Raw genomic sequence first — 18519 nt, 5'->3', positions numbered from 1 at the left:
TTATGTAGTTTTTGAAGATATTTAATTTAATTTTTTCAAAGATTTTATTTATTTATTAGAGCGGGAGCATGAGTGGAGGGAAGGACAGAGGGAGAGGGGCAAGTAGACACCCCGCTGAGCAAGGAGCCTAACTCAGGGCTCGACCCCAGCACCCTGAGCCACCCAGGCATCCCCAAAGACATTTTAAAATGGAAGTTAACTCTCTGTATGTAGTTCTAACAATGCGTATAGCACAGTTGAAGTGACGTTTGTGCTATGCTGCCAGAGGCAGGCAGATGTGTTGTGACTGTCCCCTGGTAACAGCAATGAAAAGATCCCGTAAACTCCAAAATGCTTCCCGATTTCAGGGATGTTAAAATGTGAACAAAATGTATGTACTAGAATCAGTATAATATGCTGTAGGAGATTGAAGGAAACTGGTTTTCCTCCTGTCTCCAAGTCTGTGGGAATAGGGACGGTGTAGGGTCTTTAAGAAGAATCTTTGGAAAAGTGAATGTGCTGTGTCACACTATTATGGTGGCTGCCCACATACCCTAGGCTAGTTTAAAAGCCAGAGGAAGGAGCTTAATTCTATGATCTGAGAATCTGTATCAAGGATGACCCTCTTTCTGATTTTTCCTAACAAAACTGGAATTCACTAGCTATTCCAAATTGCAAATTGGAACTCTAGGCAGAATTAAGGAAAAGTGATATTGTCTTAAGTTGTTGCGAAAGAATGTGTGTGTATCTTATCACCTCGGTGATATGCCACCCTCTCTGGCCACCCCTCCCCTCCTGTCCTCTTTGTAGGCGTTTATGTCACCCAACTCCCCAAAAACCCGCACCAAGGCCTGGCTTTCCTTTCAGTGCCTTAGGTTCATTTTTTCTTTAAATATTATTATTTTTTTAAAGATTTTATTTATTTATTCATGAGAGACACAGAGAGAGACGCAGGCAGAGGGAGAAGCAGGCTCCCTGCTCATGGGGAGCCCGATGGAAGACTTGATCCTGGGACTTCAGGATCACTCCCTGAGCCAAAGGCAGATAGATGCTCAACCACTGAGCCACCCAGGTGCCCCTTAGACAATATTGTGATTTGACCTCATTACACTCTTTTGGAAGTAAAGCTTTGCCTCCCAGAGTTATTTTCATTTTAAAAGAAGGTGAGATGTGTGATAGAATTTTCTTGGTAAGCTTAAGGCAGATACAGTCTTAGAAATATGCCATCTTTCTCTTCAGTAAAAAAAAAAAAAATTCCCCTGGATAGAGTAAAGAAGCCTGGTTTGAAAAGCAAGGTAATACTTGGGAGCTTGTTTTGAAAAAGACAAGAACTCGTTTTCTTTCCTAAAAAAAGAACCCCAAAGAAGTAACTTTCTTAAATAGCCAAACACTTCATTAGCACGAGAGCACATTAAGATAAAATTTGTAGGCAGCAGTGAAACTGCACATACTGAGGGACTGTATGATCCTTCTGCTTCTGGTCTGACCCCTTGGCTTGCTGAGAGCGAGCTGTCCATATTCCTGAGCCAGTAAGCCAGCGGCCATCCTTGTGGCTGGGTGGGCTTTGGTGTGCTGTGCACCTAGGCAGCCTCCCTGGTTACCCTGGCAGGCTCCTCACCTGCCCTCATGTCCTTGGTCTAGAACAACAGCAGGAAACACCGAAGACCATCTGAGTGAAGATGCTAACACAGGTGGACTAAATTTTAGTTGATGTATTAGGTGTGCAACTGTCTCCCATTTGGAGACCGTGTGAAACGTGGGCCGCGTGCCTTTAGGCAAGTCCTGCGGTGCTTGTTGTGGAGGTCATTTCTAAAATAGTGCTTTTTGCCTGGTATACATGAAGGTTGAAATTTTTCAAATTTTGTAGTATGTAGCAGAGGCTAGGTATTTGTGATAGGTACTTAATAAATAACCACGAGGTGAGGAGGTATTTACAGTGTGTTTACAACTTAGGAGTTGCAGAGAAGATAGTATGGTATTTAGGTAATCTATGCTATTACTTATTGTTATTTATTTACTTATTTATGTTACTAATTAAATATGTTGTTAAGTAATTTCCAATGAATTCAGAAAATGTATGAAATCAGATATCAGTTGTTTTATTTATTTATTTATTTTTGTTTTTTGTTTTGTTTTTTATTTTTCTAAATTCCCATTTGTGTACATCAGAAAATAAAGTTTGTAAGTTGAGTGGATCTGAAAATTAGCCATTTCTCAAAAGACACTTTGAAGTTTTAAAATCGTGCTCTGTTTGGTACTGTTTTATGTTTTTCTGGCCTTAAATTAATTGGAGACCTTACATGATGTCAGTCTAATCGAATCATGTTTTTTATCATAGGAGGCAGCCAGAAAGCCCGAGAACTCCACATATCAAGAGGAAAACTTTTAGCCAGAGAAAGAGTGGACAATCTCATAGACCCAGGGTTGGTAAAGCCCTAGTGCTTAACTCTGTGTTCTCTCGTCTGTAGTACTTGCTTAGACAGTTTTATAAATAAATGATTTTAAATTCTGGTTCTTTCCGTAAGATTTGACAGTAAATGTTTATTGAGAGGCTACTAAGTGTCAGACACTGTGCTAGGTGCTAGTGATAGGTCAGTGAACAAAACGGACAAAGGTTCTTGCCTAGATGCAGTTTACATTGTAGCAGGAGGGGATGGAAAATAAATGATTATTGTGGTAAGTTACATAGTATAGTAGGTGATAAATGTCATGGGAAGAAAGCAAGAACAGAGTAAGGGAAGGTGAGGGTCAAGTGGTAGTTTTAAGTAAGATGGTGAGGGTATAGGCCTCATTGAGCAGATGACATCTGAGTAACGATTTGAAGGAGTAATGAGAGAGAGAGCCCTGAAAATACTGGTGTAAGGGTGTTACAGACAGAAGGAATGGCCAGTGCAAGGCCCGGAGGTAGGACTGTGTGGGGTATGTTGATAGACTCAAGAACCCTGGGTGCCAGTGGGTTAGGGGTTGAAGGCACAAAGGGGAAAGTAGTAGGAGGTGGGGTTCAATTCTGTAAGATCTTGTAGGTCAGTGTAAGAATTTCAGCTTTTATCTGGGAGAAGTGAGGAGACTCTGTGGGGTTTTGAACAGGAGACTATTATGATCTATCTGACATGAATTTGAAAAGAGTTATTGTAGCTGCTGTTTTGGGAGAATACTGTGGGCAGCAGGGGTGGAAGCACCAAGATGAGTTTAGAGAGCACTGTGGCAGTGATTTAAAGGAGATACAGTGGTGACTTGGATGAGGGTCATAGTAGTGGCAGTGATGAGAATGTTAGGGACTAGACATGTTGTCAAGACAGAGCTAACCCAATGGATTACCTGAAGGATTGGAGTGGGAGGTGGAGAGTGCAGGTGAAGAAAAGGGAATGAGGACCCCAAAAGAATTTCTTACGACATGTACCCGTACTCCCAACCTGGAGACGGGCACTGTTAACACGAGGTTTATATCCTTCTAGAATATTCTTGTGTGTATAGGTGTTAGACACATTTTTAAAAAAGATTTATTTATTTGCGAGACAGCATGAGCAGGGCGGGTGGAGGTGGACTCCCTACTGAGCAGGGAGCCTGCGGTGGGGCCAGTCTCATGACCCTGAGATCATGACCTGAGCCAGAACTGAGTTGAAGCCAGGAGTCGGTTGCTTAACTGACTGAGCCACACAGGTACCCCTTTTTTTTAGACACTTTTTTTTTTTAACTAGAGAAACAGAATCATACTAAATGTGATATTTTATAACACCTTTTTCCTCCTACTTGCTGGATCTTGGACATTTAAGTAAGTGAAAGGTAGAGTAATAAATTGGCAAAGAGCCTGGTCTTTGGGGTTAAATTGCTTATTAAAACCCAGCTTTGCCACTTACTAGTTGTGTGACTTTAGACAAGTTACTTAATTTCTGTGCTCTAGTTTCCTCATACATCATTGGGGATCATGATAGGCTCCACCACAGGCGGTGGTTCTGAGGAACAGATGCGTCAGGTTTCTGGAACTCCTAAAAGAGAGCCTGGCGTGGGGTAGGAGCTTCCGTGAGTGTTAGGTGCTGGTCTCTTTCCCTACTAATAAACAAATTTGTACAACATCTTTTAAAAATAGGTACCTCGTGTTCTGTTATATGGCTATAACATGTAAATCCTCAAAATATTCACACTAGATTTTGGGTAAATATTCCTTTTTTTGTAGATTTTGTATGTGTACAGCATGCATGCTTGAAACATTGGCTCATTACTCTTTTCCATGTATAACTGTTTAAATATGCTTTTTTTTTTTAATGACTTTAATTCAAGCGATATCCTTTCTTCCCTTCAGGTCTCCGTTTCTGGAATTATCTCAGTTTGCAGGTTACAAGTTATATGTTAATGAGGAGGTCCCTGCTGGTAGCATTATTACAGGCATTGGGAGAGTATCAGGGTGAGTATTCTACTTCAACTCGATAATGCACGTCACGGCTTTGCGTATGAATGTGCAAGTTTTCTGCTGTTTGTATTATGTAGGACTAAGGCTTTCTACCCTGACGTGTATTAGATTGACCTGTGGAGCTTTAGAGACAAAGATTGAAGGAGGGAAAGAAAACCTAGCACAGGTCCTGGGTCTTGAATCCCAGCCTTCTTCCTTTTTTTTTTTTTTTAAATTTTTATTTATTTATGATAGGCACACAGTGAGAAAGAGAGAGGCAGAGACACAGGCAGAGGGAGAAGCAGGCTCCATGCACTGGGAGCCCGACGTGGGATTCGATCCCGGGTCTCCAGGATCGCGCCCTGGGCCAAAGGCAGGCGCCAAACCGCTGCGCCACCCAGGGATCCCCCAGCCTTCTTCCTTAATCAGAATATTCAGGTGTGGGCTTGGCTTCTATCATTTTCCAAGGATCTCTTGCACATTTAGGGTGAAAAACCAGTGTCATAGAGAAGTTGTTCTTCAAGTGTGGCTCCCCAGGTAGCATTGGCATCACCTTAGAACTTGTTAGAAACATAGATTATGGGCAGCCTGGGTGGCTCAGCGGTTTAGCGCCGCCTTCAGCCCAGGGCGTGATCCTGTGGAGACCCGGGATCGAGTCCCAAGTCGGGCTCCCTGCGTGGAGCCTGCTTCTCCCTCTGCCTGTTTCTCTGCCCCTCTCTCTGTGTGTCTCTCATGAATAAATACATAAAATCTTTGGGAAAAAAAAAAGAAACATAGATTACTAGGTCTTCTCATGAAGTTACCAAATTAGGGGCATGTAAGTGGCACAGTTGGTTAAGTGCCCAAGTCTTGATCTTAGGTCTGGTCTCGATCTCAAGGTTGTGAGTTCAAGCCCCTCATTGGGCTCCATGCTGGGAATGGAGCCTACTTAAAAAGAAGTAACTAGGGCAGCCCGGGGGGCTCAGCGATTTAGTGCCATCTTTGGCCCAGGTTGTGATCCTAGAGTCCTGGGATTGAGTGCCACATCTGGCTCCCTACATAGAGCCTGCTTCTCCCTCTGCCTGTCTCTGCCTCTCTCTCTCTCTCTCTCTCTCTCTCTCTGTCTGTCTCTGATGAATAAATAAAATCTTAAAAAAAAAAATAACTAAACCAAATTTTGAGGGTGGAACCAAGCATTCAGTGCTTTTAATAAGCCCTCCAAGCTTCTCGAATGCTAACATTTGAGAACCACTGTAGACTTAGGAAATCTTGATTGCTAGAAGTTAAATTTACTTGTGTATATTTATGTACGGCCTGACATTTACCATCTCAGGATAGCACGGCAGGCATTGTAATAAACACTTCCCACTGGTTAGTTGTAACCATCACCGCAGTTCTGTGAGAATGGGTATTATTGTCATCATCACCATTAGGCAGGTAAGGAAGCCTGGTCAATGACTTAGCAAGGTAAATAACTTACCTGAGATCAAGCCACTGGTGGAGCTCAGCTTGGACCTCAGGTGGTTGGATCCTGAGCCTGCTAAAGTTATATTTGACACAGATGCTGGTTTATGGTGTGTGTTCCTCCACCTTCTTCCTATGATTGGTGCCTTCGGGGGAGGTACAGCTACAGCCACTGGCCATTGTAGCTTCTTCCTTCCTGTATCCCCAACACTCCTCCACAACTCTTTGCAAGCTATGATTTGCTTAATATTCACCCAGTATGAAGACTTTTTTTTTTCTTAGAGTCTTAGGGGATGCTTACAAATAAACCTTTAAAAAAAGAATAAACTCAGGAATCCCTGGGTGGCTCAGCCGTTTGGCGCCTGCCTTTGGCCCAGGGCGCGATCCTGGAGTCCTGGGATCGAGTCCCACATCGGGCTCCCGGCATGGAGCCTGTTTCTCCCTCCTCCTGTGTCTCTGCCTCTCTTTCTCTCTCTATATCTATCATAAATAAATAAATAAATCTTTTAAAAAAAAAGAATAAACTTAATGCAGCACTAAACTAAATTCATAATCATGAAATAACTAAGTAAGTAGGGTAGGTACTGTGAATTATATTCTCCAGTGATAATGATGGTCAACATGTTGGAACATGCCCTTCTACTTTTCCTGTGCATGTACTACTATTTCATTATTATTGATGCTTTTTGTGTTTTTCATGTTCATTTTTTTTTTTCTTGTGCCTTGTTCTCAGTTTATAAGGTTCTCAGTTTGGAAGGAAATTGAATTGCACTTAGGAATCGTATGAGTTCAGGAGTTATCAGCCTCAGTTAGAATCCTGGCTTCAGCATTTTGTAGCTGTTTCATTCACCTTTAGCAAATTCCTTGACCACTCTCTACCTTGGTTTTCCCATCAGGAAAATATGATTCGTTATAAAATGAAACAGTCATAGTAGCTACCATTAGAGGGTTGTCCTGAAACAAGAAGAAGAAACGAGGAAACGAAGAGAAACACCTCTGTCCTTTAAGAGATTTACAATACAGTTGATACTCTTGCCACTGAGGGTAGACAGGCAGTTGTGGATAACAGAGTAGATAGAAGCTTTCTTCCTTGCAGCCTGGAAACTTAGAGCCAAAGCTATTTGGAAAGTCATTAAAAACTTTTATACCTTTATTGCTTTTTTTATATATTTTACAGTAGTGTTAGGTATATTGATACAGGCTCCATGATCATTTCTTTCTTTCTTTTTTTTTTTTTTTTAAGATTTTATTTATTTATTCATGAGAGACACACAGAGGAGAGAGAGGCAGAGACACAGGCAGAGGGAGAAGCAGGCCCCATGCAGGGAGCCCAATGTGGAACTTGATCCCGGGACCCCAGGATCACACCCTGGGCCAAAGGCAGGCATTAAACCGCTGAGCCACCCAGGGATCCCCTCCATGATCATTTCTTAATAGACCCCAAGAAATTTATTTTTATTTTTTATTTTTTTTAACATGTTTTTGTCTTTTTATTTATTTTTTATTTTTTTTAAAGACTTTATTTATTTATTCATGAGAGACATAGAGAGAGAGAGAGAGGCAGAGACACAGGCAGAGAGAGAAGCAGGCTCCATGCAGGAAGCCTGACATTGGACTCGATCCCGGGTCTCCAGGTTCAGGCCCTGGTCCGAAGGCTGCGCTAAACCGTTGAGCCACCCGGGCTGCCCGACCCCAAGAAATTTAATGAGAAAACTTGTATAGAATTTATTTATAAACCATCTTAGTTTCATATTGAGCGTATGCATTTTTCCCACGAGACTCCTCTCCATTTTGGCGAGGCCAAGGAAAGACTTCCCTTTTCCCTAGAAAAGGGGCTGTGCTAGTAGTGTTGGATATTATGACTGAAAAAGGTTCACTTATTTACTAGGTGTAAAGTCGTAGTTCATAATAGTTTAAATGGATCTTTTTTACATAAATAGTGTGTTTGTATGTATCGTCACCACTCTTTCTCTGGCAAATGGTAGATGCTCAAACTAGTTTGAGGAAAACGAGGAATTTATTGACCCTTAACTGACAGGTGTCAGTATCGCTGGAACTTAGGAGTTCAAACAGTGTTGTCACAGACTGGTTTTTGGTTTTATTCCTAGATAAGCTTTTTAAACCCAGAGACAGAGCTAGCCATAGGCATTCCTGGTTTCTATTCCGGAGGATCAGTAGCTGAAGTAGGAGAGCTCGTACGGGGTTAGATTTGGGGTCCAAGCCCATTACTGAACCACAGGGTAGACTCTGGGTAGAAAGGCCTGGTTCTTGGATATACCTTTGAAGATAGGCTTTAGGGGTCATTCCACATGAATTAGGTAAGAGGCAGTTTCTGAAAGAAAGTTTAGTCCTGGGGCAGCCCGGGTGTGAGTTCCACATCACACTCCCTGCATGGAGCCTGCTTCTGCCTCTGCCTGTGTCTCTGCCTCTCTCTCTCTCTGTCTATCATGAATAAATAAATAAAATCTTTAAAAAAAAAAAAAAAAAGAAAGAAAATTTAGTTCTGTCACCAAAGTAGTAGATCCTGGGTAGGTAGAACCAGTAGGTGTACAGTGCAGGTCTTTTTGTGGACTCATTTTATTTTTCACTCTGTAACATGTCTGTGACCTTTTCATAGACAAGTGGCTCTGTCTCTTATGGAAGGTCACATGTCTAGCAAGTGGCAGAGCCAGAATTTCACCACAGCTTTTCTGACTCCATAGGTCCTTTCTGGTATCAGAGCTTGGTGAGCTTTTGCAGGGCCCCACCCCCAGGGCGGGAGAGCGTGAATACGCTCTGGGGGTATGAGATGATAGCCTTAGCAACCACTGTAAGCTTAAATTCCCTTTGAAGTCTAGTTTGTTTTTAAAGCCATGAAGAATTGGCATTCCACTTTAAAATATTAACTATAATGTGGATAAGTGCTTTATAGTGGTTAACATTGATGCTCTAATTGGCCACACACCGTGTGAGGGGAGCACAGTGCTATCTCAGGCCACTGTTCAGCCACTCTTCCCTACTTTCTTTGCAAACAGGAATTCAATGACTTGATTTTTACAATTAAAAAGAATATAAAGTGAGAGTTTTAAAAATAACCATAAATATGGGTACCTGGCTGGCTCAGTTGGTCGAGCATAGGACTCTTGATCTCGGGGTTGTAAGTTTGAGCCCCATGTTGGGTGTAGAGATTGCTTAAAAATAAAATCTTAAAAAATAATAATAATATTGTAAACTTAAAGAAGATTACGTTTTATAAAGAACAAACTGTTCACCCAAGTTTCCAGGCAGCCCCCTGACCTTCCCATTTCCTGGCAGTGGTAAGCAGTTTCCCTTACAGGTGGTCTGCGTTCACCATTCTGCTCTTTATGTGGTGTTTGTGGGTGTAACACTCAACCAACTGGTCTTGGTGAGAAAGTACCATTGATGATGCATTATAGTATATGTTTTCAATACACTCTTCTTATAGTTTGCTTTTATTGTTACTTTAAGCAAGATACTGTATTTTAAACATCTTTTAGTTTTATAGAAAAGCATGTGGTAGTAGCATTGAAAAACTTTTGAAAATGTAAAAAAATAAATTCCTTTGGTGTGTCAACTTTCATTTTTGCAAAATAACCTTCCTAACAAGGAAATTTAGTGGTTTACTATGATGGATTTTCTCACTCTTGAGACTTGGATATTTTTTTTTTTTTTGTATCATCATCTTACTGTAAAAGAACCTTCATATGAACTGTGGCTGAGGTTGTTAGTTTTTCACAGCTAATACAGCACTGATGACTGTTTACTTTTTAGAGATTATTTGAGAGAGAGCAAGCACACAAGCAAGGGGAGGGGCAAAGAGGGAGAAACAAACTCCCTGCTGAGCAGGAAACCTGACCCAGGGCTCAATCCCAGGACCCCAAGATCCTGACTTGAGTCAAAGGCAGATGCTTAACGGAGAGAGCCACTCAGGCGCCCCCAGGACTGATGACTTTTTAAAAATCAAGTGTGAGTTTGTAAAGTTGTTCATAGTAATCATTTTATATTACATAAGTGAGTGTGTGAACTGTGATTAAAGCTTGTTTTTGTATCATGAGATTGTCTGCTAATGATTGTCATTGGTGGAATGTACTAGAAGTTGAATGTTGTATTGGGGTGTCTTGTAATGAGATGTAATTGGCCTTTAAACTTTGAAAAAGGTCTGGGGTGACGGAACTTCCATCCTGGAACCATGGCCCAGTTCATCCGTAACCTCGCTGAGAAGGCTCTGACACTGGTGAACGCTGCTGTCACTTACTTGAAGCCTCGATCGGCCACATTTGGGCACTATGCCAGGGTTAAGCTGGTTCTTCCAACCCCTGCTGAGATCCCTACAGCTATTTCAAGCTACAGCTTGAAAAAAATAGTCAAGAGTGCTCAAACTGGTAGCTTCAAACAGTTCACTGGGAAGCTCTGCTGAATGATTTGGTGGCCACCGAGGTGTGGATGTGGTTTTATGTCAGTGAGATCATAGGCAAGTGTGGCATCATTGTCTGTAATGTTTGAAGACCAATCTTTAACATCTCTATATGGCTTATTATTTGAGTGTTTTGGACCATGTGTGATCAGACTGATATTTGAATAAAATAAGATAATGTATTAAAAAAATAAGTAAACTTTGAAGAAGTCTCTCATATTCTCTTCCTAATCAAATTCTACCTTTCAGAGTGGAATGCATGATTATTGCCAATGATGCCACCATCAAAGGAGGTACCTATTACCCAGTAACTGTGAAGAAACATTTACGGGCGCAAGAAATTGCAATGCAAAACAGGCTCCCCTGCATCTACTTGGGCAAGTCACAATAGTCATAAAATGAACTATTTTTAGCTGGTAAAATACAATACTGTTTAGAAGGTTATATATGATATTAGCAATGGGTATTTTTTAAAAACTGTTGATTTATTCCATAATTACAGAAGAAATAATTGTTCTTTGCTGAAAACTCTGGAAGAAAAAGTAAATAAGAACTACCCATAATAACATCACAGGAATAACCTCTGACAGTATTTTCGTGTATGCCAGTTTTTTCTTTACATGTGTGTGGATTTTTTCCTTCTATGTATTTTGTTTTTGTCTTAACCTTAAGGAGTTCAAACTATGAAAAAATAATAGCTAATATTTATGTATCTCTTGAGTGCTAGGTACTTTGTTAACTACTTGAATAATTTCAGCAAATGCAGTTTAAAGAAATTAAATTTTTAATGAAAGTCAATTTATATTTGAAATTAAAAATACATTTAAGTCTAAGAGTATTTCAAAAGCAACATAAAAGCAAGGCAGTTTATTATTATTTATTTATTTTTTAATTTTTTTATTTATGATAGTCACAGAGAGAGAGAGAGGCAGAGACACAGGCAGAGGGAGAAGCAGGCTCCATGCACCGGGAGCCCGATGTGGGATTCGATCCCGGGTCTCCAGGATCGCGCCCTGGGCCAAAGGCAGGCGCCAAACCGCTGCACCACCCAGGGATCCCAAGCAAGGCAGTTTAAAGCTGATACCGCCTGGATATTGGTTTAGGTTGATGAAATGCCAGCATATGTATATTATTCATTTGTGTGGGTATTTAAACCGGTCCTGACGTAGAGATTTTTTTTTCCTGCAAAAGTGTATTTACCTGGTTGACTCACAATGTGAATTCTTTTTGTACGTGTAGAAAACAGCAAATGGGGCCCTACTGCTTACAGGTACTGGGCCAAACTCCATAGGGGATGGAGTGAAGGATATTACGTTGTCTCTGTCTTGGGCAAAAGCTTGAATGAATTGGAGACAGCATGTCATGTATTAAATAACAATGAAGGTCTCAGTGGACATAGGCAAGAGTAGTAGGCATTGGAACTAGCTAAGTTTTCGTAGCATTGCTATGTGCACTCACTCTGGGCTGAACTAGGTGTTTTACATACATTATTTCATGTCATCCCAGGAACAGCTCCCTGGGAGAGCTAGTTTTGTCACTTTCATTTCACAGGTGAGGAAAGCGAGGCATAGGATGACTAGGAAACATGCCAGTAATCATACAGCTATGAGGTCATCATGCTCTGTTCCAAATTTAGCAGACGCTCTTATCCCCCTCTCTGCTCTGCAGTAAAAACAGTCCCATGGCCAGTTATATGATAAATTTTCCCATGAATTCCGTAGGTATTTTTGTAGTGGTTTAAAAGAGGGAAAGTCACTTTTTTTTAGCTGAAATGGTTAAGAATATATGGTGTTTCTGAGGCTTGCACCCTTAAAGGAGAGAGTGTCCTAAACCTTTCAAGTGGAATTTTGCACAGGGAGGAGAGCCTAACAGATTTGGGGAAAACAGAGAAGTTTTTGGCTGTGTTGGAGAACTGAAGAAAGATGCTGTAATAGTTTAGAATGGTAGGGCATATTTTTGGTGAATGTGATTAAGAACTGTTGTTGTCATTGACACATGTCTCTCTATGTATAGGGTATTTTGTTCACTCAGATGTACTTACTTCTGTCATTTCCCTTGTCTTCAGTTGATTCTGGAGGAGCAAACTTATCTTTCCAAGCAGATCTATTTCCAGATCGAGATCACTTTGGCCGTATATTCTATAACCAGGCAATTATGTCTTCTCAAAATATTGCGCAGGTAACTTTTCATTAATGTACTGCTTTTTGTTCCAAATGCTTTTGCTAACTATGTTTGCTGAGATGACTTAAAACAGAACTTAGTACACAATTTAGGTTTTTTTCCCCACACAGAAAGTGCCTTGAGGTTAGTTATCTCCAGTCAGTTTATCCTCTTAATTATGGGCACACTTTTATACTGTCATAAAGGCTGTTCACCATAGGAAAAGAGGTTTTCAAAAGAAAGGGCACTGAGTAATTGCTTTTTTAGGATTATACTCTGAGACACTCTAGTGCCTATATGAGGAGATAGGTGCAAGGAAGATTGCTGTAGCATTGACACAGCAAAAGTTAACAAACAACCTAAGTGGCCAGTATTGGGAGGTGAGTAATACAATTTTTAGCCGTTAAAATGAATGATGTAGAATTGCATGCATCAACATAAGTCTCAGAAAATAAGTAAAATATAGAATAAATACATAGTTACTTGCTTTGTATATAGACAGTCACTGCCTCTCTCTCTCTCTCTCTCTCTCTGATTTTATTTTATTTTATTTTATTTTATTTTATTTTATTTTATTTTATTTTATTTTATTTTATTTTATTTTATTTAATTTAATTTTATTTTATTTTATTATTTTATTTTATTTTTTTATTTTATTTATTTTATTTTATTTTATTTTATTTTATTTTATTTTATTTTATTTTATTTATTTTTTTATTTATTTTATTATTTATGAGAGACATAGAGAGAGAGAAAGGCAGAGACACAGGCAGAGGGAGAAGCAGGCTCCATTCAGGGAGCCCGACCTGGGACTCGATCCCAGGTTTCCAGGATCCCGCCCTGGGCCGAAGGTGGCACTAAACCGCTGAGCCACCGGGGCTGCCCTCTCTCTCATTCTCTATGTATGCCTTTCATGAATAAATAAATAAAATCTTTAAAAAAATTCTTTTTTAATAAATAAATAGAAACTTCAGCTGTGCTCACTTTTGCACAGAGGGTCCGTCCATTACCTGATATGAGATTCTTACCGTGATCTTTAGAGAGGAAACCAGCCTATTTAATCTGGTATTATAACTTGTATAGTTGTGTGGGCCTTGTGTTAGTTTCCTAGGGCTGCCATAACAAATTGCCACAAACTGAGGGGCTGAAAATAACAATTTATTCTCAAGTTTAGGAGGTTGGAAGTCTGAAATCAAGGAGGCATCTGTGTTGGGCTTTTCCAGAAGGCTTTAGGGCAGATTGTGTTCCTTGCCTCTGCCAGTTTCTTTTCTGGTGTTCCAGGTGTTTCTTTGGCTTGTGACTCTGTGGCTCTGATCTCTCTTATAAGGACACTTGTCATTGGATTTCAGGCCCACCCATAGAATCCAGAATGATCTTATCTCAAGATCCTTACCTTTATTACATCCGCAAAGATTCTTCTTCCAAATAAGGTCATAATCAAAGGTTCTAGGGATTCAGGTGTGGACATATTTTTGGGAGGCCATCATTCAATCCACTATAGACCAGCCACTCTGCATGCTTATTCTTTGCCCTGTCTTTCCACTTGTGTAGCTTGTAAACAGCCTACTGTAAACCAAGCACTTTGTTGGCAAATAAAACCAAGTAGGATTTCTGCTCCCGTGGAAGCTACAGCTTAAAGTGCTTAAAAAAAAAAAAAAAGGTCTTTTTAAAATGAAAATGTTCATATATTTTTGAATAAGCAGTACCTGACCTGCCTATGATTAAAAAAAAAATCTAAAAATGTCTAAAGGGCATTTGAATGCTTTCCCTTTTCCTGTTTTATTTTATTTTATTTTATTTATTTATTTTTTTAAAGATTTATTTACTTGACAGAGAGTGAGAGCGAGAGAGCATGAGTGGGGGAAGAGGCAGGTGGAGATACTCCTAGGACCTCAGGATCATGACCTGAGCTGAAGGCAGTCACTCAACCACTGAGATACCTAACGCCTCTTAGTTTTTTCTTTTCTTTTCTTTTTTTTTTTTTTTTTAAAGATTTTTACTTATTCATTCATGAGAGACAGAGAGAGAGAGAGAGAAAGAGAGAGAGAGAGAGAGGCAGAGACACAGGCAGAGGGAGAGGCAGGCTCCATGCATGGAGCCCGACATGGGACTTGATCCTGGGACTCCAGGATCACGCTCTGGGCCAAAGGCAGGCGCTAAACCGCTGAGCCACCCAGGGATCCCCTTAAACATTGTAATATCAGTATTTCTTTAGTTTAGCCACTTCTCTTATCATATCTTTTTTCTATTTCACTCTAGTAGGAAGTTTAGGGTAAAGGTTTACCTTCCTTATTCTGATGAACCTCTTGGAATTTGAGGAAAATTTCCAATTGCTATTGTGAACTAGTCTCCATAGCGCCTGTTCTGATCTTTTCCTGAGTAGGTGACCTCTAACCCTCATGTCTACACTGAAACTCTTGCTTCTACTTCAGTGAAGAAATCAGGCTGTGTGTGAGCACTGTTGAACTACAACACTGTGGCTTTGCCTTCTTTTATCCCAGAAACAACTGTCCCTCTTCCTCTCCGAGCCTGAACTCGTCCTTTATGACCCTAATGCCAACCTCTCCTTTGTGCCTCATCATTTATCCCTTCTCTCTCTCACTTTAATTTTTTTCTCATCCACCTTTTATTCCCTCACAGCCAATAAACTACATTGACTTCTTCTGGTTTTTTTTTTTTAATTTTTTTTTTTAAATTATTTATTTATTTATGATAGTCACAGAGAGAGAGAGAGAGAGGCAGAGACACAGGCGGAGGGAGAAGCAGGCTCCATGCACCGGGAGCCTGATGTGGGATTCGATCCCGGGTCTCCAGGATCGCGCCCTGGGCCAAAGGCAGGCGCCAAACCGCTGCGCCACCCAGGGATCCCCCGACTTCTTCTGTTTTTAAAGGGTAAAGAAAAAGCATAAAAACTGCCAATAGAACAGAACCTTTCCTAGCTTCTGTTCCCTGAAGCTTCTCTCCTTCCCTGGACCAGCAGACTCTTTAACAACTTGCCCAGGACCTTTGTTTCTGACTGCTCACTCTCCCGCTAGCCTCCTAGAGACCAGATTCTCACTCCATGTGCCCCCTTGGTCTTGTCATTTGCTCCCTTCCCAGAAATCCTCCTTAGGCTTCAGGCCTCTGGCCTTTCCTTGTTTCCCGCTGTCTCCATGTCATCCTCCCCACCCTACCCCACCCAGGAACTTGTCCTGAACAGTTTTGTAAACGCTCAGGACCTACCTTTCATCTCCATGATCTTTGCTGACCTCCCATTTCACCTCTGTTTCCCCTTGGGTGTTCTGTCTGCATGGATTTCCCATTAATACTTATAGGCTCAAACTAGACTTTGAGCACGTTTGCTTTTTCACTGACTGGTTCCTTCAGCCATGTCCCTGTTTTGTCTTGATGGTTCTTCCTTCTTGGTCTTATCCCTAGGATTGAAGCTTCAATAGCTTCCTGACTTCTGTTTCTGCCCCTACCTAATCATCTCAGGTTAAAAATAAAAAAAAATCTGTCTTCCTAATTTTTGTATTCCCAGGAGCTCCTTTGGTGCTGAGAGATAATCAATATATAATATACCTTGTCCTCTCTACTGCATTCCTACTGCCATCACCACAGGTAGTTCAGAGCTGCGCTGCCGGTTATGCTGTGGCACTAGCTTCGCCTGCCCTATGTCCCCGACTACCTCATGTCTCCTTTTCTGTCCATTGTACGTGTTAACTGGAAAGTTATTCTTCATCTGGTTCCCTGGCTGTAAACCACAATTTCTACAAAGCAAACTTCATATTTATTAGCCTGATACTTAAGACCCTTTGTGATCTGGTTCCAGTCATACGTTCTAGCCTTATTGTTCACTGTCAAGGGCTGTTGATCGGAACCAGTCACTGTAATTCACATGCCCCATGGCCTTTTGTGACTACCACTCAGGTCCATGCTGGGCCCTCCCTCCTGCATTCCTTATAGTCTGAGTTATTCTTCATTTTCCAAGTGCATCTCAGATGCTGTCTTTTCCAGGAAGACTTCTAGAATCCCTTCCTGGAAGTAATCTTTTCCTCCCAACTCCCATAATTTCTGAGTTATACCTTACTAATGGCATTTATTCATTTTATCTAGATGTGTCCTGACTAATTTTGCTGACTTGACTAAGCCACTTGAGATAAGAGACAATATCAGAAGATACTTCCTCCATATTTATTAAAAGAGTGAAATTCTTTGTAACTATTGAAGTGATACCTGACATACATACCGAGTACTAGTTCTTAAATTTTATTTTATTTTTTTTAAGATTTTTATTTTTTTATTTTTGGGATAGAGAGACAGAGAGAGGCAGAGACACAGGCAGAGGGAGAAGCAGGCTCCATGCAGGGAGCCTGACACGGGACTCGATCCCGGGACTCCAGGATCAGGCCCTGGGCTGAAGGTGGCGCCAAACTGCTGAGCCACCCCAACTGCCCTAGTTCTTAAATTTTAATGTATGCTTTATTATTTACTTAAAACTTTGACTTAGATGGCTTGATAAAAACAAGTTTTTATACTTGATTATTCCTTTTAAAGTTTTTGTTTATATACTTTATTACATAAAGCAATCACTTGTTGTAACTCCAGTTATGTTATATGTGCATTTTGGGTTTTGTTTTGTTTTTGTTTTTGTTTTTGAAAAACACTTGTTAGCATTTAGTGACCCGCCCGCCTTGTGGCTTCAAGCTACTAAGAGGCACACCCTTAGTCTTCTCCTCAGCTCTTCTACTGAAGAATTTGGCCTTCATGATGGAAGAGATGCTTTTGGGACCTTTCCATTTCTTAAAACTCTGTAGTAGCCCGATCACACCACATCAGCGTTAGGAGCAGTTCCACTCTGGTTTTTAGCAGCTTTTACCCATGTCTCCTCACTGATGAAGGTCCTCAGTTTATGAAGGTTGACAGTTGCACAGACGCTCTCGTTCCTCTTTAAGTGGTAATGTCTCGTACCAGCTTCTTCACGGTAACCTGGGTGAGATTTGTCTAAGGTGACCCTGTGGTGATACGTGCCACCAGCATTAGCCCAGCCTCCTGAGTGCTTGCCGATGTGGCTCTGGCCACAGCTCACGGGGCCCTGAAGTATCTGGGTCTTCCTCAGTCTAGATGTCATGTCAGCAGCCCAGATAAAAGAGGGAGGCCGTCATGTGTGCATATTGATAGGGAGCACTAGCTTCCTTACTCATTCAGTTCCTGCTTTCCTACCCAAGGTTGGTTTTTGTTAAATGTTATTAACCTTTGCCTATTGTAAATTCACTTATCCACTTACTTCTAAGATGTATGTATCTTGACAGCCCTATCTCTGTTGTTCCCTATATCTTTGCAGTGGTAAAAATGTAGACAGATTCCTACAGACCTAAATGGCTTAACATTTTTGATTTTGCTCTCCAGGAGAAAAAATGGTTATATAAGGTACCTGCCTCTGTTTCTCTTCTGTTTTATCTTTCCTTCCTTTCTGGTATGCTTTAGGACCTGTTTTTTGTTTTTGAAGTTTAAAGATTTGGCATACTGGTGTCTGGTGGTCTTGCTTAGAGTCTCCTGTCCTAAGGAGACCTTCTGTGGGCTTTCTGCAAATCCATAGTGATGTCTTGATGATCTTGGGAACACACTTCTTTTATTTTCCAGACTGTGGGTCCATGTTGCTGGCTTTTGAAGTGTGAGACTGCTAATTCTCTTCAGAGGTGGACCCTTTGTTTTCTTTAGGTCTCACATCACCATTAACTTTTAAAATTAGTAGTGGTCTGGTCTAGATGCATCTTTGCCACATCACCTCTTACCCTGTTTGACTGTAATCTTTTAGTGCACCAGGAACAGAATGTTCTTGATTTCTTCTTTCCTTCCTTCCCCTCGCTTCCCCCCTCTTGGCTTGGATCATTATTTTTAAAATTTAGTTTCTTTGCTTCAGATGATAGTAATTGTTTTGAGGGGCTGAGTTAGGACAGGCATTGTATATCGCTATCTTTTTTTTATGATTTTTTTTTTTTTTTTTTTGTGAGAGAGCAGGGAAAGGGCAAGAGAGAGTGAGAATCTCAAGCAGACTTTGCTGAGCACAGAGCCCTAAGTGGGGCTTGATCTCATGACTTGAGATCAGGACCTGAGCTGAGATCAAGAGTTGGGAGCTCAACTGACTGTGCCACCT

General features: G+C 40.9%; 1 protein-coding gene and 2 pseudogenes across 2 annotated transcripts in view; 2 read left to right on the top strand and 1 right to left on the bottom strand.

Annotated features, from left to right (window-relative positions):
* The window catches only part of MCCC2 (methylcrotonyl-CoA carboxylase subunit 2), a 71335-nt gene that overhangs the window by 12627 nt on the left and 40189 nt on the right, over positions 1-18519 (top strand). The window contains exons 3-6 of one of the 2 annotated variants that reach the window (XM_025982129.2): positions 2318-2402; positions 4280-4381; positions 10473-10600; positions 12289-12401. In XM_025982129.2, the coding sequence (XP_025837914.2) occupies positions 2318-2402; positions 4280-4381; positions 10473-10600; positions 12289-12401 (428 nt within the window). The remainder of the gene's footprint in view (positions 1-2317; positions 2403-4279; positions 4382-10472; positions 10601-12288; positions 12402-18519) is intronic. The other variant, XM_072745356.1, reaches the window with a different exon arrangement.
* Positions 9922-10388, top strand: LOC112906981 (ATP synthase subunit g, mitochondrial pseudogene; annotated as a pseudogene).
* LOC112906991 (large ribosomal subunit protein uL15-like) lies at positions 17033-17493 on the bottom strand (annotated as a pseudogene).

This window comes from Vulpes vulpes, unplaced genomic scaffold, assembly GCF_048418805.1.
Source record: "Vulpes vulpes isolate BD-2025 unplaced genomic scaffold, VulVul3 u000000652, whole genome shotgun sequence".
Lineage (NCBI taxonomy): Eukaryota > Metazoa > Chordata > Mammalia > Carnivora > Canidae > Vulpes > Vulpes vulpes.
Note: the sequence above shows the minus strand (reverse complement) of the source record. Positions and strands in the feature narration are given on the sequence as shown.